At 37.4% G+C, this 27690-nt stretch overlaps 1 protein-coding gene across 4 annotated transcripts in view; it reads left to right on the top strand.

Annotated features, from left to right (window-relative positions):
- The window catches only part of LOC136266918 (calcium-binding mitochondrial carrier protein SCaMC-2-B-like), an 82537-nt gene that overhangs the window by 48194 nt on the left and 6653 nt on the right, over positions 1-27690 (top strand). For 3 of the 4 annotated variants that reach the window (XR_010706361.1, XR_010706362.1, XM_066061968.1), the window contains exons 3-7: positions 1080-1159; positions 4255-4369; positions 5324-5526; positions 5722-5829; positions 17228-17395. The exons of the other annotated variant lie outside the window; for it this stretch is intronic. Coding sequence is in view for 1 of the 3 variants with exons in the window: in XM_066061968.1 (XP_065918040.1) it covers positions 4258-4369; positions 5324-5526; positions 5722-5829; positions 17228-17395 (591 nt within the window). In the remaining 2 variants the exon portion in view is untranslated. The remainder of the gene's footprint in view (positions 1-1079; positions 1160-4254; positions 4370-5323; positions 5527-5721; positions 5830-17227; positions 17396-27690) is intronic. 4 annotated transcript variants of the gene reach the window in all.

Genomic DNA, 27690 nt, shown 5'->3' with positions numbered 1-27690 from the left:
AGGAGCTTGATAGAGGTTAATTCCTTTCTGTCAATCAATTCACTTTTTTACTTCATATCTTGACCTTACCAGCTGATCATTTAGCAACATGTGATCCCATTATACTTGTATGGCTTCATACAGCATTTATTATATAGTTATACAATGGGCACGAGTGCGTTTATACAGGCAGAGCACAAGTGCACGTTGTATAACTGTTATGTACCACTCACCAAATGCCGTACAGCGTAATAATTTGATGGGGGAAATTTTGGCAAATTCATTATTGTCAAATATTTACAAGGAAACGTTTGACGAATGTGCTGACTTTAGTATTCTAATTAACCAGTCACGTGAGCTTTGACGAGGAAAATTTCCTCCCCATTAAATTATTACGCTGTACGGTAGGTGGGGAGAGTCTCACAAGACAGCTGCAACTCTTATAAAGGCCAGGTTTCTAACGTCGGTTGTGAGTGACAGAGCTGAACATTGCGGTGACGTTCCCTCTACAGTACCGCAGCCACCTGAGATATTGCAAGCTAGTATGCTATGGGTATATTACTCGCTGTTCAACTCTCATCATGTAGTACTCAGCATACGTGATCACTCAATCGTCCGTAGTGATTCTCTTGAGCGAAAGAAAAGCAGCTAATAGACGGTTTAAGTAAACAAAACCTAACTACTAAACAATACTTGTCTAATTCTTACTATCCATACTGGCTATACTTGAATCTGGTGGCATGACAAAAACTGGTTGCCACAATCGAACATAATGGTGAGTATTATTTAGAATATAATAGTTTTGTCGAAGTGGACTATGGTTTTATCTGGGTTCAGATGGCACCAGATTGGTGTATAAGTATGTTTTTATATATGTAAACTAGAGTTGTGGCCACCGTGTTGACATTATAAGTTATAATTCACTTGCTATGGTCTGCAACAGTGCCTTATACAAATTATGGCACTGGCGGCACCTTTGAACTGCCCATGCAGAGAGGTACATAACCTGTAGTAACATGTTGTGTTGTTATAGTATTCAGTGTGTAGTGTAGACAGTGTGATCATCATCATCAAAGTATTGATGTGTTGTGATCATTTAGGAGCTCTTGACTTTGAGGAAATCAAGAAGTCATTGATTAATCAAGACTGATGAGAAGGAGATACACAAGTTGTTGCAGAGGTGAGGATCATATTAAACAAGTAATGGATACTTGTTAGTGTGTACAGTACAGAGCTTAGTTTAATTCTTTAGACAAATGTCCTTAAATTGTAAGGACATAGACTTAAGTTGTACAGACATGAGCTATAAGGAATACTTTACACTGCTGGAATAGGGAGTTTCCATTGTACTGCTTTCATTACTATGATTGAAAGTTCACTGAGAAACTGTAGCATCTCCTAGCAACCAAGCGACAGTTATTGTTAGCGCTACAAGCTAACATGTACACATCAGCCTTTATGACACTATTGGTTTTGCAAAGACATTTGTGTCTGCTCTAAACTCATTATGTTATGGGTAGACAGTGTGCTATTAGTGCAGATTTTGTCTGTTGACTGACCATTAACTGACCGTTAATTATTAAACTGTAGCCTGCTGTGGATATGCGCCTGGTTTACTGAAATTGTTTTTGTAAAAATGTGTGCGTGCGTGTGTGCGCCTATCTACCTACCTATGTTTGTTGTCCGTACGCACCCACGTGAGCAAAAAGATTAAAAATGGTAAAAAGCAGCCAGTGTAAGAATTGAAAACTAAATTAAGTCTATATTAAACCTCCACACACACAAACTTTGCTCTGAGGTGGTTTCTTCTCGGCAGTCTGAAATATGAGTATGGCGACTCTTCATATACTTCATGAACAGTCTTCCCTTTGGTTTTATAGATAACTTTAAAACAACGCTGAAGGCCTCTTAGGCTACCAGAGGCAGTGTATCCCTCGAGTTGAAAGGGGGGCGTTACCCACACTTACGCAAACAAAAATGAAAGGCAGCCTCAAGGCTTTCTCTATACAGTTCGTGAGAAAACACGATAGACACACTATAAAACAGTTGAGAAGATACTTCTGTGCGTAAATTTGCGATTTAAAGGGGTTTGTTATAGTTACGCTTCCTTAGCAATGCATAGCAACATAATTACCGAATTACAAAATAATTCATGAATTACGAAATACGCTAAATTACAATATAATAGCAATAGCATGAATATAAACTAAATTATAATTCACATATCTGAACACTCTACCTATACAACTAACCTAAACTATTAGCAATTTCCCTTTAATGCTATCATGTTTTCACTTGGGTTAGTGGCCAAATTAGACTAAATACAACAACCAAGAAAAAATAAATTGGAAGTTGTGCGAACAAGTCAGGTTTTTGCTGAGATGGTCACATATGACATTACTACATACAAAGTTTAAATATTACAATACCTTCATTGCCATGGAGACCATTGTGTTAGCCATAATGTAAATCAAATTGTGTTCATTTTGTCTCATTTCAACCACTAAACAGTCACTTAAACTATTTACATCATCATCATCATCATCATCGTTGTTGTGTAATATAGTGAGAGAAATTGTGTGACAAAAACTAACACTAGCTACCCACACACTCAATCATATAAAGGTCATTTGGTGACATTGGTCCACATTATTGGTCTTAGTGAAGTAAGTAACATGTTTATGAAATGAAGAAACTGTTGGTTTGATATGGCTATACGTATACGACTAACAAAGAATTTTGTGTATGAAAATCTTCTAATTAACTACTCCAAAAATGTTTTACTGGTACACACCTACTAATGCACACTTCTTGGACCACGAAATTTGACTAGCGTCACCAGATGATCTTCACATGATTGAGTATATGTAATAATTGCCACTAATTTGGCAAGACTAGTATTGCCTAAAATATGATTTGGTGAGATTTTATTTGTGAAGAATGCACTGTGGTTGCACATAATCAATGATAACAATGACAAGGTGAAGATTTGGTGATCATGTGAAATTCCAACAATTCACCAAATTTAATAACTTGTCAAAATTAATTCTGGTACAGTAGTTTGTTAGTCACTTGGTACCCAGAAGTGCTTAGGAGATGTGTACCATAGGAGATGTGTACCATAGGAGATGTGTACCTTAGGAGATGTAATACTGATAGTGTACAAACAGACACACATGTGTATGCACACAGTCACAGAGAATCATGTAAGGTTTATTAAATTAATTATGTGCACATGGCATAGACTTTGCTGGCCTCTCAGTTCATTCTTCTTATGGCTGCTTGACTGTCTGAAGACTTGTGAATGGACAGCCATGTAACACAGACACACTTTTCAGTTTTAAATAAAGAGTATTTTCCTTTGTCATCCCAAGTATGTGTGTCAAAAAAAAAAAGAAGTGTGCCATATTTCTGAAGAATTCTTCTTTTGTTATCATTTGTCTTTACCTGACATGAATGAAAGAGGGGTGTGTCACATTCCTACATCAAGCTGTACTCCACTTACTATTGTGTTAGTTAATGATGGTGTGTGAAGTGATGTTGTGGTCTTGTACTAACACTGAATTACTCTAATAGAACTTACAATAAAATTGTGTACTGCTTGTAGTACAGTTAAACAGGTCACCAATGGACCAATAATGAGGTGTCCTTATTAGGTATGGTTTAGCTGTGTTTGTGACCTGTTAGAAGTGTCCACCATAACAAGGTGGTATTATTAAAGAGGTGGCCGGTATTTCACTGTTCAAGAAACTTATGCTACAGATTTGAATGATTATTTGTGACTGGGTCTGGGAAAACCAGTTTTATTTCTCATGACAGCAAGTTTGATTTTTAGCCACCAATACAAAACTACATGACTGCACTGTCAAAGTTTACTGTCATAATTAGCCAAGGTTAGATAGCTAGCTAATTTTTCCAAGACCAGTGGCAATCCATAAGAACAGTCTGGGAGCTTTGACCAACCAGGAGATGGCCGTATGTGGCTGTACAGCTCTGTGGTGTTGGATAAATATCTGTACTATAAATTTCCTTTCATTTTAGCCAGTTTTGAGCCCAGCTGAATGGCCAATTACTTGGCATAATTCATCCCTACACGTTCCTTTTTCATTTTGTTAACAACCTTTTCCCATTCCCCTATTGGAGCTCACTGGATACAGTCAACCTCAGTAAAACATCTAAAATAGTGAGAAATTTAAAGGTACTGTAGCTGTTGACTACTTGTACAGTGGATGTTCTGGAAACTACGTACTTGTTTGTGTTGTTCCACTGTTGTAGGCGATGGACATAGTAGAGGTAGATACGGTGGCTATTCCTGAAGAGTTCTCAGATGAGGAGAAGAAGACTGGCATGTGGTGGAGACAACTGCTAGCTGGGGGTGGAGCTGGTGCAGGTGAGTGAGTGTGGTTGTGCAGGTTAGTAGGCATGGCTTATTTGAAAATAGTACAGTGCAATCATAGATATACGACTCTTTATAGGGATTGGAAATGGAATCATGTGCCAAAAATAGCTATGTTTTGAATAAGGAGTGTGGTCCCTGTAATTTACACCACATACTAGATTTATTGGCCTTTTACAGGTTTTGCAAGAGGGATTAGTACCCGTTAGCGAAGTGTACCACCGTACTACTTAGCTTTGCTCAACTGCTTGGGTATTAGATTAAAGCTTGAAAGACAAATAGTTTTGCTAAACAACAACCATGTCGAGTTATAGGAACAGAAACACAAGAGTATTACAGCACCGAGCAAAGTTGTAACAAAGGAAACATGGAGTGTTTAAACCAGGGGTAACTGTTCTGTACATTCCATTCTACTGACAAAACTGGTTCTAAAAAGCCATGTATCACTGATACCAGGAAATGTGTGCAGAGGCTATAGGAACAGAAGCGTACCTTGGTGTAGAAGCGAAGACTCTCAGCGCTATAAATAAGACTCACTAAATGACTAGCCATATTGAGTACAGTTTCACAATACCACACACTGTACACAGATACATTTATTATGTGCCTGTCCTCACACATTTTCATAGCTCCTGACACAAGTGGCTTAGTGCTAGACATTACCATGCTATATGGCAGCCAAACAGTTTTGCTTGCGTGAGTGAGTGCATGTAGCCTGTAAACAGTTCTGTAGTATACATGTGAGTGCTTATAACATGTCTAGGACTAGTATCACAGGAGGCTGTATCATGTCTCAAAGATAAAGGTGTGGGCACCCAAATATCCCCGCCTACATGCATGACATTGTAACACACACACATGTGCACACACACTACACACACGCGCGCGCACTACACACACACGCACACACTACAGACACTTATTCTAATAGTACACTCTCTTCCACAGTCTCCAGGTCATGTACTGCTCCTCTTGACCGACTAAAGATCTTCTTCCAAGTTCAGTCAATAAAGGGAGGAGAGAGACTGACCATAATGTCAGGGTTTAGAGCCATGCAGGAAGGAGGTGTACGGTCACTGTGGAGAGGTAATGGTGTCAATGTGTTGAAGATTGCACCCGAGTCAGCCATCAGATTCTATGCCTATGAATATGTGAGTGTAGTGTGCATGTGTGTGTAGCGTGTGTGTGTGTGTGTGTGTGTGTGTGTGTGTGTGTGTGTGTGTGTGTGTGTGTGTGTGTGTGTGTGTGTGTGTGTGTGTGTGTGTGTGTGCATGCTAGTTTCTCAGTGTGCCATACAGATACAATTCATAAATTTGAAATTGTTAATGTTTTTTTGTATTGTTTAGTTCAAACGTTTCTTTGTCTCTGATGATAAGCCACTAAACATGTACCAGAGACTGGCAACTGGAGCAAGTGCTGGTGTGGTGGCCCAGACATCAATCTATCCTATGGAGGTGAGTACCTGTATGAATGGAACCTGTTAATGTGGACACTTGAGAATACCTGCATAATTCACTTACATTAATGATAATCTTTTCCAGTCTATGGTGAGAAAGTTGCATGACACCAAATGAATGCAGACAGACAGACAAGACAGACCAGCAGCTTTTCAGCAAATAGAATCTATTGCAGATGTAGTCTTTAGAATGGTTTATAATGGCTTCATGCATACTTCCATTACATTTCAACTGTTATATAACCTACCCTATGTTCTTTTTGAGTTTCTTGGGCTCCTTGGCATGTTCATTGTCAATATTAACTGGTTGGTGACTAGACACTTGCTCAATACAATCAATTCATAACATCAATACAGACAAGTGTATAGTGGTATTATATGACAGACGACAAAGTCAAATATCCGCCAATAATTAGTACTGCTAACACACTTGTACTTCTTCCTTGTTAGCCCAAAGTAGTGACAGCAACAACTAGTGTTTCATGTACATTTGTTGGCCTATTGGCTGGGCTGATAATGGCTTGTTAAAATTGAACTACTGGAAGGTTTTCTGGTCAGACAGTCAGTCAGTCAGTCAGTCAGCAGAAAATTCCAATTAACAATTAAACATTCATAGCAACCTAATATGATTACATGTTACTACCAAGGCATCCTGAGGATATTGTGAGGCTGGTTTCTGGTTTATTTCTTTTTTTTCTTGTTTTTGTGAGAAAGTGCAAAACCCCATGATCCCTATTATACTTATGTAATAGTTATACCATGGCTGCGAGGGATTTTGCTGATATATACACCCAAAGCTCAAGGGCCGCAGGCCCGAGGGCTGCGGGTTTATATGTCAGTAAAATCCCAAGCAGCCATGGTACAAGTGATATATATCACTTGGGGCGCACTCACCTAATAGGTGAAAGAACTAACGACAACTCATCCCATTTGTTTTATACAGTAGCATCTGAAGATCGATTGTGGTTTTAATAGCGTGGGCTAATAGCCATCAAAACGTTGTCCATACGTTAAAACGTCATTAATACGTTACTATGCTTCAACACGCAATGTTAGAAAACTTGCGATTGTGGGATGGAGTTTATATTGTTATCATTTTTGTACTAAGTTAAGCCAACTAACTTCGCTATTGGGACAGTAAGTAAGTTTATATTAAGTTAAGTACTTAGAACTGTAAGTTACTAACCTATTTCAACGTAGCAGTAGTAGCTTTGCTGTTCCGTGGTCTGTTCAAAGGCTGATACGCGGTGGGTAGAAATACGCATCCACAATCGCCCAAACAATTATTTTGTGCCTTCATTATCCTTTAGTAACAACCAACTACTCTATCTTAGCCTATGTACTAAGCTTAGCAACCTCTACAAAACCGAGTCCCACAATACAAAGCTCTATGTCGCTCAATATAACGAGTCAAAGCGCATCGATTCTTTGAACTGGCTGGGTATCAAAGTCATTGGCAAACCGCTTTCCCATGATATTGCCCGGGCAATATGCGAGTTAAACACCGAACGGCGCCTTTTAACGCCCACGCTAAAGTGGTATATACTGTATAATATTGTCCTCCATAAAGTTTTACAGCTAAAGCTAGTAATGTTTTTGTTATTTGCTTGACTATGTGTACATAGTGATATATCATTTTTTTTTTCCTTTGAAGACAATTGCATATATCTATGTATATGCTCTACTAAATATGTCCTCCTTCCATGCTTAGGTCACTATAATAATGTCAGCCATGTTCCTAGAAGTGTTGAGGGTAGCACATTAAATTGTGCAAATGAAATGTTTATTAATCATACTTTGGGATCACATGTAACGTGTGTAGATTCAATACATGTGTATACCACTACTACACAACACAACATACAATGTGAGCCATCATATGTTCCCATTAATGCCATCATATGAGTATAAGTACAAGTGTATATCAATAGCAGGCTACTTACAGCAGAGTTTTTGATAGGACCCATGCTATATATGGGATATGCATTGGTCCTCTAATTGGAAGTGCCAAGTTAGCATTGCTAACCATGTAACTGTCCTCTTCCTTATATGGTCATACTGACCACTCATTTGTGTCATCTTGTCTCAGTCACTCTGTCTGTCCAGCAATTAAAATAATGTTCTACAGGCTGTTTAGTTTACTTTGTGTGTTTTACTACAATACTGAGAACTGTTGTGGTTGTGGCTACTGTGTCATCTGGAATAACACTCGTCTTGTGTTTAAAATCATAATGGTTTGTATACATGATTGTAAGTGAACCATTCATTAAAATATTGGCTAATCTTTTCCCATTATGCCATCGTTGAGGAATGTAAACTTGATAGGCTGTTTTGTTGAGTTGCATTTCTGTCTTGTCATTTTCAGTGCTAGACATTTACATGTTCAGTAGGTGTCCTGTCAGTTTGTCTGTTTTAGCGAAACCTCTAATAATGATCAGATTAAACTACAGTGTATAACCTTAGCTCTGCTAACCTGTTTTCCCTGTAAATAGTACATATTAAGCTGTATGTGTTCATGTGTGTACAAGTATATATGTGACCAGATTTGCAAAAAGGTACTTTTTTCACACACAAAATTTGACCCATTTTTTGAACTTTGATCATAGTATATAATTGCTTGAAATTTTCAATGAATGTAGCTACAGTGCCTGGCTACATTTTGATACTAAGTGCAAGTTGATCAATATAAAGGAGTCAAGTGTTACATCATTTTGTTTGCTGGTATATCAAATGTGTGGAAAGGTTACCTTTTCGCAAATCCGGTCACATATATCAAGAGTTAAGTTGTGAGGGAAAGTGTCTAACTGGGGCACATTAACAAAATCACGGTGTATCACCTCACTCTGTACTGTGGAAAGAGATTTAGTGAATGGAAAAATTGGCAGAAACAATAGAATTGTTGTTTCCATTATAGACAGCCCTAAGATCACTATACGAGTAGCAGGAAGACCCACCAACAGTTAGACCCACCAACAGTTAGACCCACCAACAGTTAAACTTACTACAGCTGAATGTAAGTAGTATATAGTTATACGATGGCTGCGAGGGATTTTGCTGATATATCTACCTGAAAGCCCAAGGGCTGAGGTGTATATGCGTATCTAACTTGTGCCATTAGTGGTATAAAGTGATATATATCACTCTAGGCACACTCGCCTGATAGGTAAACCTGTTTGTTTTATACATCAGTATCTGATCATCGATAGTGGTTTTAATAGTGTGGGCTAATTTTTTCATGCGTCATTTTCCTTCTACACACAACACTATAGAAATTGTAACTGTGGGATCTAGTTTTTAGTTGTACCATTTTGTACTACATTAAGCCTACTAATTAACTTTGGTCAACAGTAAGTTAGTTAACACATCAAGTTAAGTACTTAGAACTACAAGTTATTCACCTATTTAAATCTAGTTGTTCTCTTTGTGTTGTTTCTTGGTCTGCTCAATGGCTGACATGTGGTTGGTAGAAATATGCATCCACGTATTGCCCAAACGATAATTTTACTGATCATTCGTCTTAGAATATCAAACTTAGCAACTACACTGAGGCTAGCCTAACCTGTAAACCAAAGCCCACAATTTAATGTTCCATGTCGCTGAATATAACTGAGTAAAAGTGTATTGTATTTTTGAACTGCAACACAATTGAAGTGCATGCTCTTTGGAGCATCAATCATGTCTTCCTTGCAGCTTAGCACCATGAGCACAACACGAGACAAAATTATCCGCAATTCACCATCTCTCCAACTGGGAGATTCCATATATATATAGTAGCCCATTGTGAAATTTTCATGGATTTTATTTTTATGATTGCTGTGTTAACTGCAAAATCTGTGAAAATTACGCACTGTGAAAATTTCTGTGCATACGGTACTTGTATAGTGCTAGTGCTCTTGAGCTGTCCATAATCTATAGTAAAAATGATGATTCTACTGTTTCCACCAATTCCGGTTTTAAGTATATATAGTCACGGTTGGAGGACAAGCTTTGTAGGGCTCCGGGCTTGGGGAGGGGTGGGATGGGATGGTTTCCCCTCCTTGATAAACTGTCTCTCCCTCCTCCCCCTTGACAAGTCCCCCCCCTTTATTTTAAAGCAAAAGTTAAGGTACAGTAGCTGAGACATGTCCTGAAATAACATACTTATGACTAATGAACCTACAGACCCACAGATACCACATCAAAAGAAAGAATGGTGTCAGGCTTACCATAAATTTAATCTTGCATCTGAAAGTGCCCCCCAACGGTCAATTACTGATAAGTGCAGTGGCCATTGCGCTTTGTCTTCAGCGATGTTCCGCCCATTACACCCATTACACAGCAATGAAAACAAAGCACAATACGAAAAGTGCCTCTGCAGTCACCACAGAAAATACGGGTGATAGGTGTAATAGCTACCACCACAGCTACAGCTAGGGAAGCCGTATTGCACTACTGCTAATTGACACCTTGTATTGTCATTGTCAGTGAAAAGAACTGGGATACAAAGGAGGACAAAGGTAAGTCCGTGATGTGTGTATTGTACGTACTGCGGTTGGCAAAAAGGCACATCTCGGTATGAAGCGACGTCGAACAGTGAAAACATCAAGCCCGTAGCTGTATGTATTGTCGAGTTATGCTTGGCTGAAGCCATCAATTAGTTAGTCAGTTAGTAGAAAATTCAGTTAAATAGGAAAAGTTTTTAAAGTTCCATTGAAACTTGTTGGAGTTGTTCTGAGGGCTTGGCCAATACTGCTCAGATTTGTACGATGTGGGAATTAAATATCCAAATAAATATTTTTTTAAAACAACAATACAAATACACACCAGGTAAGTCAGTACTACATTACTGCGTTGTGGTATTTTCATTACTAGTCATCTTATAGTATTATTGCACCATCGACCAGTACTAGTGTGTACATGTGATACACATCAGTAGTGGTGTATATTAGGAATCATGGAGATTTGCACTTTCTCACAAAGAAAGAAAAACATTGACCAGAATCCTCTAATAGGCTATTGGTGTAGTACATAATCATGACCACAATATAGTGGGTTCATAATAGGGATCACTCATGTGTTTTGGTTCACTAGCATAGTGAAGTTTACAATGACAATCCCGGGATAAAAAGTAGCGAGCCTTGCTGAATGCCTTGTAACAAAGTCTTCAGCTTAGATTAAGCTGTTTAGTAGAACAGATTTCATTAGCAACAAGCAGCCCACACCAGCAAACCCAACACTAAGTATAATCTTTTGTGTGTCTGGTTTAGGCTGTTTTCATTCTAAACAAAATCAAAACATCAGTCACAGACTTGCATATTGATCCATTTCACTTTCATTCTGTGATTACTGTACATGGGCAATTAAAATACTCTAATAAAGCAGTCAGGCTATCTGAGCATGCATAAATTTATAGCTATTTAAAAAATGTAAATTTAGCTCCTATTAAGAGACTCTGTATACACATTACAATTCAGTCAGTTTCTTGTGTTTGTACGTATGTATAGAACGCAAATTGTTGAATAAAACAAATTACGAGTCAATAATGAATTAATAAAAAGTACAAAAATTAGATGAATAAAGAAATTAGCAATTTTAAAAGGGCAATAAGGATCACTGAAGAAAGCCACGAAACAAGAAGGATCACCATGGTGATAATGTAAAACACAAATCAATATTTTGACTCAATTAACTCAAAATGATGAATGAAGCACATTATGTAATTTACACTTCTTAACGGGAGTGTCCAAATAAGGATTTATGTTTTACATTACCACACCAGTGACTCATCTTGTTGTGTGGCTTTTTTCAGCAATTCCTCTTCCCATTTTTATATCTACAAGTTTCCTGGAAGTCATAGCATGGTCGTCAACTAGCTATAATATGATGTCATCAAATGTACTCTATGAGTCATGTTATGTGGATGTGATTTAGTGTACAATGAGGAACCTTACTTAAACCACCTCTTATAATATACATATGATCTTCCTATGGCTAATAATTCCAACTTAGTCAGCCAGGCTTCTCTTCTAATACAAGTCCCACAGTGCCAAGACTCCTTTTTGTGTAATAATTTCTATCAGATGTCAACTACCATATAGAAAAAAACTTTGGCAGTAAAAAAGTGTGGTGAAACCCCTCTGTTAAAAAAATTGACGGAAAAAAACTTTGGCGATTGAAATAATATTCGCCAAAGTTTTTACTGTACGATAACGACAAGGTGTCAACTCAGGTTGTAACAGGTGACACTCGTTCATTAGCCGCTTTGATTACACCTGGTGGTATTCTGCTACTTAACGGTCCATGCAGTAGATAAAACAATGTCTTCTTTCTTCTCTTTGGCGGGTACCGGCTTAAAATATTGAAGGATCGACTTCATCATCTCTCAACGTCAACTCAACTTGGTCACTCAATGTGCTCATGTGATCATCTAAAATAGTTGGCGAAAAAAAGTTTGACGAATTAAACGCTATTCGCCAAATTCGCCACCAAAGTTGTTTACTATACGGTAAAGGTATAACATGATATCCTTACAAGGATTACCATGACAGCTTCATTACCTTGCCACTTTATTATTGAGGCCAATTTTTGATGGCTCTATTAATAAGGTTTCACTGTGTGTGCATACTAAGTGCTGAGACCATTTCATCATGTTCTCACTGATTGTCCTTAAATTGTTTTTCAAAATAATGCTGGCAATGTTTGAGAGTGTAGTATATAATTATTTGGCGCATGTTTTGGTTGTTATATTTCTCATCCTTTCTTTGTTACAATTAGTACATTAACTACAAATGTTGAGTAGAAATAAATTAAACATCAACCCACTAGTGTTTACATGACATACAGTAGTAATCCTGAAGCCATTAAGTACCATCTTTGTCTCTCTCAGGTGTCACTAGGTCGGGTCAGTAACTCCATTAACGTCTGTAGTTTGAAGTCTATTGCGTAGCACTTTTGGGAGTGACTTTATCATTATACGCAATCCACTTAACTGCAACCTTCCTGCATATTGGTAATTTTTTGATTTCCCATTTTGGTAGTGTCTTATAAACACAAATTAAAGCAAGACGAGTTTTAATCAGTTTAATTGCACACCCTTGTAGTCTCAATAAACTCACGCCACATATTGTGTATGTACATGTATACATTACAGATGTACATACATACGTATGTATGTACATATGTATACTATTATGACGCAATACCATACAAACATGTTCACGGATGAATTAATGGTTTACGGTCTCAACAGGTCATGACAATGGAAATAATAAATTGTAAGTGATGGGACATGAGACACACGTACATTAATCTAGTAGTAGTACAGTTGACTGGCTGTAGATATATACGTATGTAGGTAGATAAACACGCTTCCCCATGGAGTACATACCAAGTGCAAAGATACTTAATACTACTACTTGTATACTAAACACACGTACGCCGCGCACACACACACACACACACACACACACACACACACATACACACACACACACACACACACACACTACATACAGACACTACACACACTACATACAGACACTACACACACATACACACACAGAGTTCCGATGAGATCCCTACAAGCCCATCATAACGAACATTAATTGGATATTAAGAAACACAAAAACTTTCACACACTCACTGAATAGGTCAAGCTAATTTGTCTTAAATGCAAACTCTTATTCTAGCAATTGTTTTTCTTTACAATCTGATTGTCAAATGTTCATTCAATGGCTTCTATGTACCAGGGTAGTATTATTATAGTCAATGACCAGTTGGTAACTGATACTACAAACATACCCATCAGGTAGAGGAAGTAGATGAAGTGATAGGACATGATAAAGATACTACACCCATCATACATCTATACACCTTATGATCTGATTAGTACCGTATAGGTGGTAATTTTCGAAAGGTTTTAATTTTCGGATATTTCGAAGAGGCCCTTCTCTTCGAAAATAAATTCCCACGTCCGGTTGTTCTTCGAAAATAAATTCCCACAAGTGAAAGCAACGATCCACTGAACTTTCGGCGATTCACTTGTTTTAGCTCAGTGTTACTGATGATAATGGGTAAACTGTATTATTACTGTGCCAATAACCAGAAAACAGGTAATCCAGAATGAGAATTGATGCCGTCTGCTCTAGAATCTGATCGAGCATGATTGCGCCAGTGAATTTACTCTACTCGAGACTCCCTCAGTCTTCTCTCCAGTGCACAGGGATGGGGATTATTCCATCAGTAAGTCAGTTTTTGGCAAACATTCACGCATCTTCATAATTTGTGACACGAATTTCTTTTTATTTGAAATCCATCCAGACTTCAAAATATGCACTCTTCGAAATTAAAATCTTTTGAAATCCAGATCTTGCTTCTTGTGTGAAATTTTCTGCTTCGAAAATATCCCGCTATACGGTAGTTAGACTGTGTTATGACCAGTTATATCTTTGTACAATGTGTATGCACTAACAGACATTATGTTAAAAAGTTAGAGTCTGAGCCGAACTGGTCCACCAGAGACATCTGCTCCACTAGTATTATAACACTGGACCAATCACTTCAAGTTTGAAGTGTATTAACCACAGAACCGAACTAGTCCTGAGGTCATGAAAGTGGGTTACATCTGTGTTGAACATCACTGGGTACCTTGTCTGTTAGATGATCACTATACAATGTATTGGATCAGGTGACCAGGATTATTGATAGCTTTAGTTTAATTTGGAGAATAAATAGTGTGCCTGTCTGCACCCTTATGAGCTTGCAGTTAACCTTTAAAATAAAAATGTTTAATACACTAGGTAGTTGATATGGTCAAACTAATTCTGTGTACCAACATGACTGATTTTCACATGTACAACTACCTACCTATCTACCTATATGATACAAGTACAAGAAAAAATTAGGAATTAAGTTTGATTAGGGATCATAAGAAAAAAGAGTAGGAAAACAAGAGAGGTCACCTACACCTGCAATGAACATTGAATCCCTAATTCAGTCATGGGTATAGACTGAATTAGGGATTTAAAGTTCGCTAGTATATCTGCACTAGTATATCTACAGGTATAGGCGACCTCCCTTGTTTCCCCTTTTTTTTCTATGATCCCTAATCAAACTTAAAATTCCTAATTTTTTCTTATGCTTGTGTGTTTACTTTATTTGTAACAATATTATGACTGGTGAATCCATGCATGCTGCATCAAAAGAAAGGATGGTGCAGGTTTTCGTCTGAACGCGCACCCCGGTTACCAATTACTGACTCGAAAGTGAAGTGTCCATTGCGCTTCACTTTCAGTTATACAGCACTACAAACAAAGAACGGTATGAGAAGTGCCTCTGCGATCAATCCAGTTGCCATGAAAACTATGGATGATTCCCGCAAACAAAGGGAAGCCATGCATCACGCTACCACGAATCGACACCTTAAGCTTTCAGCAAAAAGAAATGGGACACAAAGGAGGACAAAGGTTAGTCCATGATGTGACCGTAACTTTATAATGGCTAAGTCTACAGACTTGATTCAATGTCGCTTCATCACAAGACATGCGTTTTGGCATACCACAACATGTAAAATGCACGCTTGCTAGAAGGCATCAGGCAGGCAGCCAGGCAGCCAGGCAGGCAGCTAGTCAGTAGAAAATTCCATTGAATAATTTTTTTTTTTTTTAATTGTAGCAATTTATTAGAAGCATTTAGGGTCATGCTGAAGGCACTTTTAGGCTTGGTTATACCTAACCAATACTGCCAAGGTGCCAGGATAGTATTGTGAAGCTGGTTTTTTGGTGATATTTTTGGCCAGAAAACCCGAACCTCCTAATACACACACTGTATGATACAGTACTACCATACTGTATGATTTGTACACATATGCTTTGGCTAACATATTTCAGTATGAAAGTACAGTAAGCAAACCCTAGTAGATGTTTTGTCTATTTGTTAGTGGTGTACAATATATTGAAAAATTATCAATATCACGATAATTTTTTGATATTGTTATTGTATTGTATTTCGATATTGAAATTGCTGATTTTAATATCTATCAAAATGTTTTGCAATAAAGCTGCAGCCTTTTGGTGTGTATGAGACTAGTTCTACACCTTCAAAGCTTATCTACCAGTTTCCTAGGCTTGTATGCAATGGTTTCAGTGAAAATTTTGTATTTAATAAATATCATCCCCCCACACAATTAGTCCACTCATGCAACTAATACATATCGAAATTGAATATTTTACTAATTATTGTATCGATATTGTATCAATTAAAATCTAAATATTGCACAGCACTACTTATTGTGTAGTTGTGCTTGCTAGTCAGCTGAGTTCTGGTTCAGTATCACTTACTGCATCACACCATAATGTTCTCCTCATGTTGGTGTACTGAATATTTTGTGCACAATAAAAATCATCCACTGACATTCTACACAAAGGGTACATGTTTGTGAGTTGAGTCCCAAACTGACAGTGACAAGACGTAGGTAGGAAGGGTAAGCCAAAAATATAACAGACACTACCCACACACTAGCTACATATGTTCGGGATGTGTAATGGGATGGTCGTATTAAAGAATTGGCTGCTAATTGTAGTGTCACAAGTTCCACCAACAAATGTAACACTTCATCATTGTCACTTTATGACACAACATTTTGTATTTTAACATACGACATATATATGATCGTGTTTATTGTTAAAAGTGGTACATAGCTGTGCACATGTATTTGGCCAAATGATATATTAAATCTCACTTGAGCTATTACATCTGCTCACATCTTATTATGATGATCAAGTAGTACATGATCACAAAGAACCACACCTTAGTATAGTGGTTGTTGTCATAACAACAATTTGTACATTCCCAATTGGGAGAGGTTGAGTAAGTCTTTCTACTTCATGTTTGTATTAATAGTTACTAACAACTGATTTAATACATTCCCTAATGGGAGAGGCAAATTATTGTGGTGATGTATGTTTATAAATAATACTAATTTGTAACTTTACAACAGTGTTAAAATTTAGTGCTCACAGCCAACACAAATTGTCCAATCCTGAGCAATGCCTAAGTGGGAATGTGTACCTGCAGAAATTTAATATATACAACTCCTACATATGTGTGCCATAATTCTTGTCAAATTGTATGTAACATATTTACATAAGTACATACGGTACCACTCAAATGTAATGTCGTCTCGTAAGAGTACAAGCGATTAAAAAACAAGTTAAGTAATTAGCGTGACACCCATTCCGCTTGCGAGTATTCATCTGGGATAAATGCATGCAAGCGAAACAAGTGCCACACCCTTTAATTAGCTCATTTTTTAATTACTCGTACTTGCACGAGACAACGTTACATTTGAGTGGTACCATATCATAAGTCCAGTGTTAACCATCACTTGTGATTTTGAACTCTGTATAATTCACCCCCAGGTGATGAAGACCAGGTTGGCACTGTGTAGTACAGGCCAGTATAGAGGAATGGCTGACTGTATGAAAAGTGTGGTGAAGTCTGAAGGTCCCCTAGCATTATATAGAGGAATATTGCCCAGTCTGATAGGCATCATCCCTTATGCTGGAATTGATCTTGCCATTTATGAAGTAAGTAATTTGTACTGTTTGGTACTTAATGTGTAGTTTGTGTGTGGGTGTGTGTGTGTGCGTGTGTGTGTGCTTCCCCAGGTACCCATTGATGTTACACCTGTGTTGGTACTTCTGTGTTGGTACTTCTGTGTTGGTACTTCCCCAGTTAACACAAGGCCACCATATCCCCATTATACAGCTGAGTAGACTGGAACAATGTTAGTAAAATTTCTTGCTCAAGGAAGCAACAATACCAATTTGGCATACCAGGTCGATGCTCTAGACACTTGACTCTCACTTAGGGATGTTGGGGTTATTGTGGAACTTCAGGATCCACAACCTCTCTGCATTAGACCTGGACAGTCCTCCTACAGGTTACTAGTTGGGAGGATTTGCCTGCACAAGGCTCAAGTGCCTGAGTGGTGCACAGGCATCCCAGTGCTGGTTTGTTTGGAGAGTGGTGTTTCACATGGGAGCCGGAGGCTTTGCTTTTGTGCCTGTGCACACATTTGTTAATAATTGCAGTATTTGCAAGGAGTAGTTATCAGTAGAAAACTTATTGTGTATGGTTTCTTTACAGATACGTATCTGCATGTATCCCTGACAGGCCCTGACTAGCTATCCTCTTAGAACAATGAGGGTAACCCTGATGCATGTAAATTTAGTAATTTTAAAACTAAAACATCTTTCCTTTGTGATTCCTTTAAAGGTGTTACAAAGCATACAATATCCGGTGTGTTGATACCTGTGTATTGACTATCATATACTCCCAGTATGGACATTTGTTTTGCAGATCAAATACACTACAGGTGTATGTAAAATCCAATAGTTACTAATGACATTGTTATTAATGCTATTGGAAGCCACTGAAATTTTGGTAATACCCTTCCTTGATGGCTTAAACTATAATAGTTTAACTCTTTGTTTCTCATGAGACTAGCTGACTGTTGTTTGGTTTCAGTTTACCTTTAACATATAAACATTTCACAATGTAATTACTTACCTAAACTTGTGCACACTACCAGGGAAAATGTTGTATGGCCTAACTGTGTGTGTGGTCAGTAGATGACAGTTTGTGTTCTTCTCTACAAGCTCTTGTTTATAGGATTAACGTAGTGAATTCTGGTGTGAAAGAAAGTTAGACACCATCTTGTCAATATAAATTTTATCTTTGTACATATGTTTTACACCTACGTTTGTATGGACATTGTTATGAGCCATGTGAATGTATAATATTAGGAGCTTATGAGCCGCCAAAGGCGGCGAAGGAGCATGAAACTCGGTTCCATCACAATCCAAATTACGTCACGTTTTTAAAATAAATTGCTACGGGTGTCGCACACAATTAGTATACGGCATCGTTTTACTTTCCTTATATGGAAACTAATCGCTAATGAATTTGGATTTCAATGGCACCCAGCAGGCAGCGTAAGTTTCATGCTCCTTCGCCACCTTCGGCGGCTAATAAGCTCCTGATAATATTCAACCATCATATATCAGAAATAATGTTTTTAACGATCAATTTGAAAAGGAAAATTAATACATGACTAGGAATCTTAATAATCATGGGATATGTACCACCTGTATGTTTGAGAGTGTGTGTGATGTAATGGTTGTTATTGTTTCCTTTGTTTGGAACCTTTTAACCATTTGGGATTTGGTGGGAATCACTCTTTTAAAACCTGTGAGATGTGATTCTGGATAAAAACAATTTTAAGATGTTTATTTTAAGATGTTTATTTTCCCATTGTTCTATGGGTCTGTATCCCATGACCTCTTGGATTATATCATCTAATATTTAATTAGTTCTTAACTACTTAATGAATCATTATGGCTTCCCATATCAACTATACAAGTGTATGCTCTAAGTACTATATAAGCAGATAATTTGACAGGGAATTAAAGGTTTAGTGGTTGACGAATTTTCACAGAAATTTTCAAATTTGAACTCACCAAATATGACTAGCTAAAGAGATCCAACAGATACACGGAGAAGACCAGTGAACCTACACAACTTATTTTGACGAAGATGTAGCCAACATTGGAAGATAGATAGCAAGCTACTGAGCATAGTCCCCACAGCTGCAGCAAGACAGTTCTCTGAAACTTTGATTTTTCAAATAATGTACGCATCATGGACTTACCGTTGTCCTCCTCTGTGTCCCATTTCTTTCTGCTGACAGTGTAAGGTGTTGGTTAGCAGTAGCACATTATTGCTTACATCTGCTTATATATGTACTATCATGTTTATAACAGGAACCGTCTGTATTCTTCATAGTGACTGGATTACAGAGATGCTATTTGTAACATAGTTTTCCAAGTTCTTGAAAATACAAAGCATTGTGCATGTATGAGCATGTACATCTGCAGTGGTTTAAGTGAATGTGGCAGAGTCGTCTACACACGCAGGAGCTTGAGCATGTCCACACATACAACTCAACATCCACTAGTTAGTTAGACAAGAACCGTGCCTACAGAAACAGTATTAGCACATGGTGCTTATAATTACAAGAAGTTGGAAACCACAACACTGATCTATGTTTGCAATTTTATGTAACAGGCTGAACAGCTTAAAACAAAGTGGTTTACTTAATAGTTGGGGCTGATGTAGTATTTTCTTTTGATGTGGTCACCATATGTTACACATCACAGCAATGGTTACTTATGGTACTATTACAAGTTGATACAGATGAGACCTGCTGACTACGTAACACAGCAGACGGCTTGATAAGTATCCCAGCCTTGTATTTCAGATTTCAGAAAGACGGTTAAAGAGTTCTTTACATGGCATCTAGCCATCCTCATTTATTTTAAAATGCCTTCTTGACTGATACTGCAATGCTACACTCATGATAAAGTACTTTATAAAATAAGATGTATTATGTTGGATTTATGATTGTAATTACGCCACAGAAAGCACATACAGTGTACAGCATATTAATGTTCAAATGGTAGACTAGTGTTGTATCATGTTTACTTTGCTATTGAAGATAGGTACGAAGCTAGCTGCTTACCATGGCAAACTAAGGTCAGGGCTGCTGATGGCAAAACTGACATTCACAACATTATTTTGTGAGAAAATGCAACCTAATATACAGCACAGCATATGATAATTACCTCATTATTGAGATGATAATTTTTTCTCCTTCCTGCAACTTTTCAAACACACCTTATGTAGCTAATGTCTTTGTATCTAATGTCTTTGAGCAGGCTGTAGGACCAGGTGTCCTACAGACCTTCAGCACTTGTGCTGTAAAGCTTTAATAAAATAGAATAAATAAGTAATACATGTTCACTTTATCATACAACATGATAGTACTGTATATTACAGCCAGAGACAACTGCAAGGGTGACTCTCTTACTGATGTATCCCAGATAGCTACTGTTGTACTTATGGTAAGGATGCAGCTATAGTACTCAAAGTTACCCCTCAAGGTGGCTTGGACCTTCATGACACGATCGCTGAAAATCTTGAATATGCAGTACATTCATAATTAGCGAAGGCCTCTACAAGCAAGAGAAACCATCTAATTTATATTCGTCACTTAAGCATGTTGTTAAATTTACCAAATATTTCTCCCATCAATCAAATTTTCTGCTTAACTATACGAAGGAAATATAATGTTGACAGCCTCACATTACCATCATAGTGCCTTCACAGGTTTAATCAGTGTGATCTGGACGCATTTTTCCAATAATTGCTACAAAATAGAATAACGAAGGTTATTTAGTGGCTACATATTCACTGTTAGATATCACTTCAGTTCAAATAAGTTCCTTTTGGCATACTGCAGAATGTTCAGTGGGCTTTTCTGGTCAAAAAATATCACCAGACCTTCATGGCACCTTAGCAGTCCAAAAATTCCTTCAGTGTGACCTGAAACGCTTCCAAAAAGTTGCTACGAATTTTTTTTTCTTTTAATTTCTACTGGCTGCCTGACTGACTGATGCCTTCAGACAAGCGTAACTCAATAACGGCAAAGGCTACAAACTTGATTTTTACTGTTCAACATTGCTTCAGCCAGACAGGTGCCTTTTTGGCATACTGCAGTACGTACAATGTATGCTTTATGGAGTTACCTGTATCCTTCTTTGTGTCCCATTTATCTTTACTGACAGCACAAGGTGTTGATTCGCAGTAGCTCGCTGAGTGATAGCTTCCTTATATTTGACAGGAATCATCCGAGTTTTTCGTTGTGACTGGATTGATTACAGATATCCTTCTGCTAGTGTTCTTTGTTTGTACTGTGTAACGGGCTGAACATAGCTGAAAACAAAGCATTATGGCCACTTAGCTATTTACGTAATTGATAGTTGGGGTACGTGTTCAGTACGCCTGGTACCATTTTTTCTTTTCTATTGCAACTGTAATGTGGAATGCATGGGTTAACTTTTTAAAGTAGGAACTTGTTCCACAGGAAGATATATACAATGTACATATTAGACAACTCTACAATGGAGTGTGTGTCCTGTGTTTATACTCTACAGGGATACTTCCCTCACTTTGAGCTGACATGGCTAATTTGCTCTTCCCTTATTAAGGAAACCATCCATTAAAGGATGAAACCCGTTGTGCTATCTGCGTAATTTGGGTGGATCAAAAGTGCCGATGAACATCCTGCCCTGGGCTATGCCCAGTTTGTGGTTTCTTCACTGACTGTTTGAAAACAATCAATACGCTACCGTCACCACTGCATTCCAAGAAATTATCCTGTCTCGGTGCAAATTATAGAGCTAGGTGTTCATGAGCTCTGTATATTCCAGTAAACTCCCACAGTATCTATCTTAGCTGCATACACTTATGGATGGCTTCTTTAGCATTTACTCGCTCACAATGGGATATACGTGATAGTTACCATCTGTACACACCTTGTTGGGAGGTTTTTGTCAATGATAAATACATTATGTTTAACAATGTAGTACCACATGACTTTATGTGGGGGTCTGAGGGTGTCTACTATTTCTCTATGTGGCTAAAGTGATTAATTTTAAGGCATGGCAGTCTTCCTAGTACTCCCCCAGGTAAGGCTTTTGTTGGATATATTTATTTTAGATGTATTGTTCCAGTATAAGTCGGTTGCTATGGAGTTTCATGTTCTCGGTATAATATGCAGTACATGTATATACATTATTTACAGTTGCATCATCTGCACTGTACATACGATCACATTAATGTATTGATTTCCTAATTTGGTCAGTAGAAACACCAAAAGTTGTCACAAGATTTAAGAGCATATACGCTGGTATGGATACATGGCTGAAACACTGCCTCTTCAACTATTGGATGGATGACATTTCCTGGTATACACACCAGATGATTGACCTGGAAGATATCATGTGTAATTGTCTATAAACAGGAATATCCTTTGTTGATAAGCATCCGTTTCCTTTACTAAACAAACTGACAGTGTTCTTTACTGAAAATATTGTATGGCTGGTAATAGTCTACATTGAGTATCTTGAGTATAGTCATTGTTTACTTCCTTCTAACTGCTCTCTACTTCCACCTATCACTCACTACCACCATTGTGGTATTTGCTGTAATCCTGTACAACATCTAATAGAACTGTAAAACACCTGCTCAACTAATGTCTTAAGCTTTTGTGCTACACCATGTAGATCCACCCCTCAGATTTCCTGGCTTGTTGTTTTACTAAGAGTTCTCTGTTAGTGAGTTCTCCGTTAGTTACCATACATATTACATATGTATTTCTATATGATACTTGAAAGCCAGTAGTAGCAGTAGCAGTAGCAGCAGCAGCAGCAGCCATAATAACCTCAGTGGAATTGTATGACTGACTAACACTCTCTGAAACTAAAAGTAAAGAACACAATATCATTATCTATTTGGTGGACACATCATATACACACAGTACAGTTATTCACAATTGGTAAACATGTGACTGTTAACAGGTAGAGTGTATAGTGTAGGAGCATAGCTGTGTCTGCTCCTCGAGTGAGAACAATACTGGTAATATACACATATTGATTACTATTACTGAAACCTGTAGAGATGTGTAACAAAATATTGAAACTACAGCTACATAAACTTGAGTGTGTAAGCTCAAGTCTATACATCTTATTAGGAAGGTCCTGCAGTATGTGAGATGGGCACATCTTTTGCTTACCATTTTTGTATTCATTTACATTGCACACATAGGCAGAGTGTTGTTACTGACTTTGTCTTTTGTCATTTATCAATAAGCACCAGGAGTAATGTACATGACCAAAAGAAGTGTTCTGTACTACTATACAGATGTTATCAACATCATGGGGCAAGCCTGTGCGTGAATTTGACTTGAAATGTCTTGAATTATACATGTACGTATATTGCTTAGACATATCCATATGTATCCTCCTGACTGTATGGAATTGTTTTTGTTGTGTAGGCAGTGAGTTAGAAGGCAGCCAGCAATTATTAGATATAATGTATAGCTAGCACCATGTTTACACTAATATAACGATTGAAATGAAACATTTGCATATTATCATTTCAGAGTGTAGACAGGAGTGTAGATAGTCGCCCGACCCCAAAAAAGGATCTGGTGAAACTGTACAAAATATTTTGGTGTTGGGTGGCTCCAATCAGTTCGCTCCATTTCAAATTGAGCATGTAATACATATATTTCAAAGTGTTTGTGGCTAATAATTACTTCCAGTAATTTTGTCGCTTAAAATCTTGGTGGAAACGGGCATACAAACCCATCATTTCTGTTGGGTTTGCTTTAACTAAAGTATCGCCATCAGATTGTTGTTGTTAGCAGGTCTGGTTAAATTGATGTTATGACATAAACATAACAGTTACATAGCACATAGACATCATCCAATAATCATTCCAGAGCTCTAACTTTGTTTCTCAGATCCTTCCTTCTTTGGGTCAGGCACACCAAGCCATCATATCTTACCTCAGGTATTTCTGTATCTCACTGTGTATTCTGTATAACTCTCTTATTCATCCATTCCTACGCTCTCAAGCACTGTAATCAGTACGTATCACAGTGTTTCTAGCATTATCATAAATGATTCACGTGCAACATAGTCTTGGCATACCAAATATGACAAGGCAATAATCTATCTCGGTAACTCTTCTATGATACTATTGTTACGCATTCCAATGAACCGTTATACCTAATCATAGAGTATATCTTGTTCTTAATGAACAGAGCAAAATGGCAAGGCAGTAATCTATCTCATTAACTCTTCCGTTAAACATTCTCTATGAACAATGACAAGTACAAATAAGAAAGTCCAGTTATCTACACCGTCAACTTTGCCATGGCATTGACAAAGTCTCGGGATATTACTACAGCCTTTTGTGACACTTAACAACTTGTAAGGTTTGCTTATTTAATCCTTATTTTGTCTTGTGATGAACAATGACAAGATCTCTTGGTAGTATGGGGCTCACTCAGGTTGCCCAATCAATATGGAACTGAGGTGGAGAGACCTACTATTTTGGGAAATGAGTATAATAGCAAAGGAACAAGAACAGGATAAGAAATTACAATAGAACTTCAGGAAAGGAATAGAATATGAAGAACATGCTTTTTATTGCTGAGAGTTGTTAAAATATTGTCTGGCTAGTCGCTACACCTTACTATTGCAATTTTAGTGTGGCCTGCTCTAACGGTCTCTGATTGTTGTTTTAGTTGGAATAGCATTGAAACCAAAAGTGCTTTTAAGTTGTTTTAGAGCTTAGACTATGTACTAATTGATTCAGCAGTAGGAACCACAAAGGAGTAGGCGTGGCCCACAAAATGATATCACCCAAAAAGCAACCTCAATTTCCCCTGACAATGAAGAGGCAGTATTGGTTAGGTGAAGCTAAGCCCAAACAAGCTTTCAGATCAACCCAAAACGCTTTCAACAAGTTGCCACAGAAATTTAAAAATAATTACGGCATTTTCTACTGACTGACTGACTGATGCATTCAGGCAAGCGTAACTCAATAACGGCTAAGGCTACGGGCTTGATTTTTTCACTGTTCAACATCACTTCAGCCCGACAGGTGCCTTTTGGAACACCGCAGTACATACAATGCATTCTTCATGGACTTACCAGTGTCCTTCTTTGTGTCCCATTCATCTTTGCTGACAGCAAAAAGTGTTGATTTGGTGATGGAACATGATGGCTTCCCTTTGTAGCGGAAGTCGTCTGTATTTGTCATAGTGGCTATTTTGATAGCAGAGGTGCTTTTCAAATAGTTCTTGATTTGTACTGCTGTGTAACAGGTTGAACATAGCCGACAACGAAGTGTAATGGATACTTCACTTTTCAGATGATAATTAATATAACTGGGGCGCATGGCACCATTTCTTTCTTTCTTTCGGTATATGCATGGATTGCAGAGGTGCTTTTCGAACAGTTCTTGATTCGAAATGCTGCGTAACGTGTTGAACATAGCTGACAACGAAGCATAATGGATACTTCACTTTTCAGACGATAATTGGGACGAGCGGCACCATTTTAGATGCGGTATGCGTGGGTTCACCAGTCATAATAATTATTTACAAAAAAAATTTTAACAAACAATTACATATTTTCAACTAGGGTAGGGACCATAACAAAACCATAAAAAGTACTGAAACAAGCTGGAGTAGTCCATGATATTAAATCACAGTAAAACAATAAGAAGTGTTATATCCCTACTGTGCTCAAGATTACCATAATGGATATGCATGCACAGTAGGGATATAACACTTCATATTGTTTTACTGTGATTTAATATCGTGCACTACTCCAGCTTGTTTCAGTACTTTTTATCGATGTGTCATGGTCCCTACTCTAGTTGAAAATTCCAATTTTTTCTGTGAATATTAGTATATTGTCTAAATGGTCTACTTCTTATCTTTCCAGTTGAATGCTTCTCAGCAATTCTGATGCACAACTGACTACTTGTATATAAAAATGCAGTCATGGAATTAATAAAGTAATTATCTCAAAAAGAGTATAGCCACACATCCTGAACAGTGTCAACCTTTAAGATTACCTATCTTAGCACAAATCAAAAGGTGATAAAAATTCAGGCTTACAATTCAATGTCTTTCAAATGCTACAGTCACTGGTAACTCCAGCAACCAATGGTAGGAGTGACAGGAAGTGTAGTCATCCAGCCTGGGAAGAAGGAAATACAAATATAATTGTGTTTATGATTCATTATTGTAATATTGATAATAGTTTTGAAGTTAGTAACCATTGCTTGTAAACAGTACTATATGAAATTTACTAACCACATAATTTTACACAACCAACCTCATGGATGTAGTTGTAGATATATGTGGTATATTTAAAATGGCTGAATGTAATGTACCAACCCTGTCAGCCACACTAGAAAATGTTTGACTGAAGTTGAAGCCTTTTAGACCATCTGGAGTACAATCAACATCTACAATTTTAGAATTTTAGATGGAGATTTTTCATGAGTGTTGGTGTATTGCATGTGATCACGCAGGAGTGGGGATGTGATAACCAGCTCCATTAAAAATTGTGTGGTATGCCAAATGAATGGTCACCAGACTTAAGGCATAATTGTTAGCCAGATATTACAACCATTTTATACTAGTGTTACTCGGTATCTCAATAGATGGTTTCCAAATCTGGTCACGTACTACCCAAATATGGTTAAGTAAGTAAATTATGCTTGTTTTTCATTTCAAATTACTAGCCTAAACAAATTTAATAATGAAATCAATCATGTTGTATACCTTCCTTTGTTTGGCTGTCAATGAATATTTTTGCAGTGAATTCTGGTACGAGTTAATTAGATAAATTTGAATACTTTGTTAATTTTTTTACTGTAGAAAGTTACAATGAATGGAACAATAGTTTACCAGCTTAGGAAATCATTGCTACGTGTGTAGGTGTATGTAATTTATACATTCCTGTGATGTGGGAATTATTTTTAAAGTTTTACTTCAATTTTCAAATTCTCATGAGCTTGATATGGCATCATTTTATCATTACTAAATGTCATAGAGCTGTATCTATGTAGTGGTAGCTAAGATGAAACCTGATGTATTCTGGAGTGTCACTTTCATTTTTATTTTTTACTTACGTACTTCATTTTGACAATGATTAGATGAACAGTTTATGATGTGTTTACTGAACACCTAACAATGTACATATCCAACTGTAGTGTGTATCCAATGGTGTGTATGTGAGTGAGTATATTACATTGTAATGAAGGAAATACAATGTATTGATGGTATACATACTTCCTAACAATAGATAAGGAGGATAAATTTACTATCATCAACTGGTAATTGCCAACACTTATTTGTTTGCTAGAATTACGAGAACTTCAATAGGTGTGT

Source organism: Dysidea avara, chromosome 9 (assembly GCF_963678975.1).
Source record: "Dysidea avara chromosome 9, odDysAvar1.4, whole genome shotgun sequence".
Classification (NCBI taxonomy): domain Eukaryota; kingdom Metazoa; phylum Porifera; class Demospongiae; order Dictyoceratida; family Dysideidae; genus Dysidea; species Dysidea avara.
The sequence above is the reverse complement of the archived record's forward strand: the minus strand, read 5'-3'. Positions and strand labels throughout refer to the sequence as shown.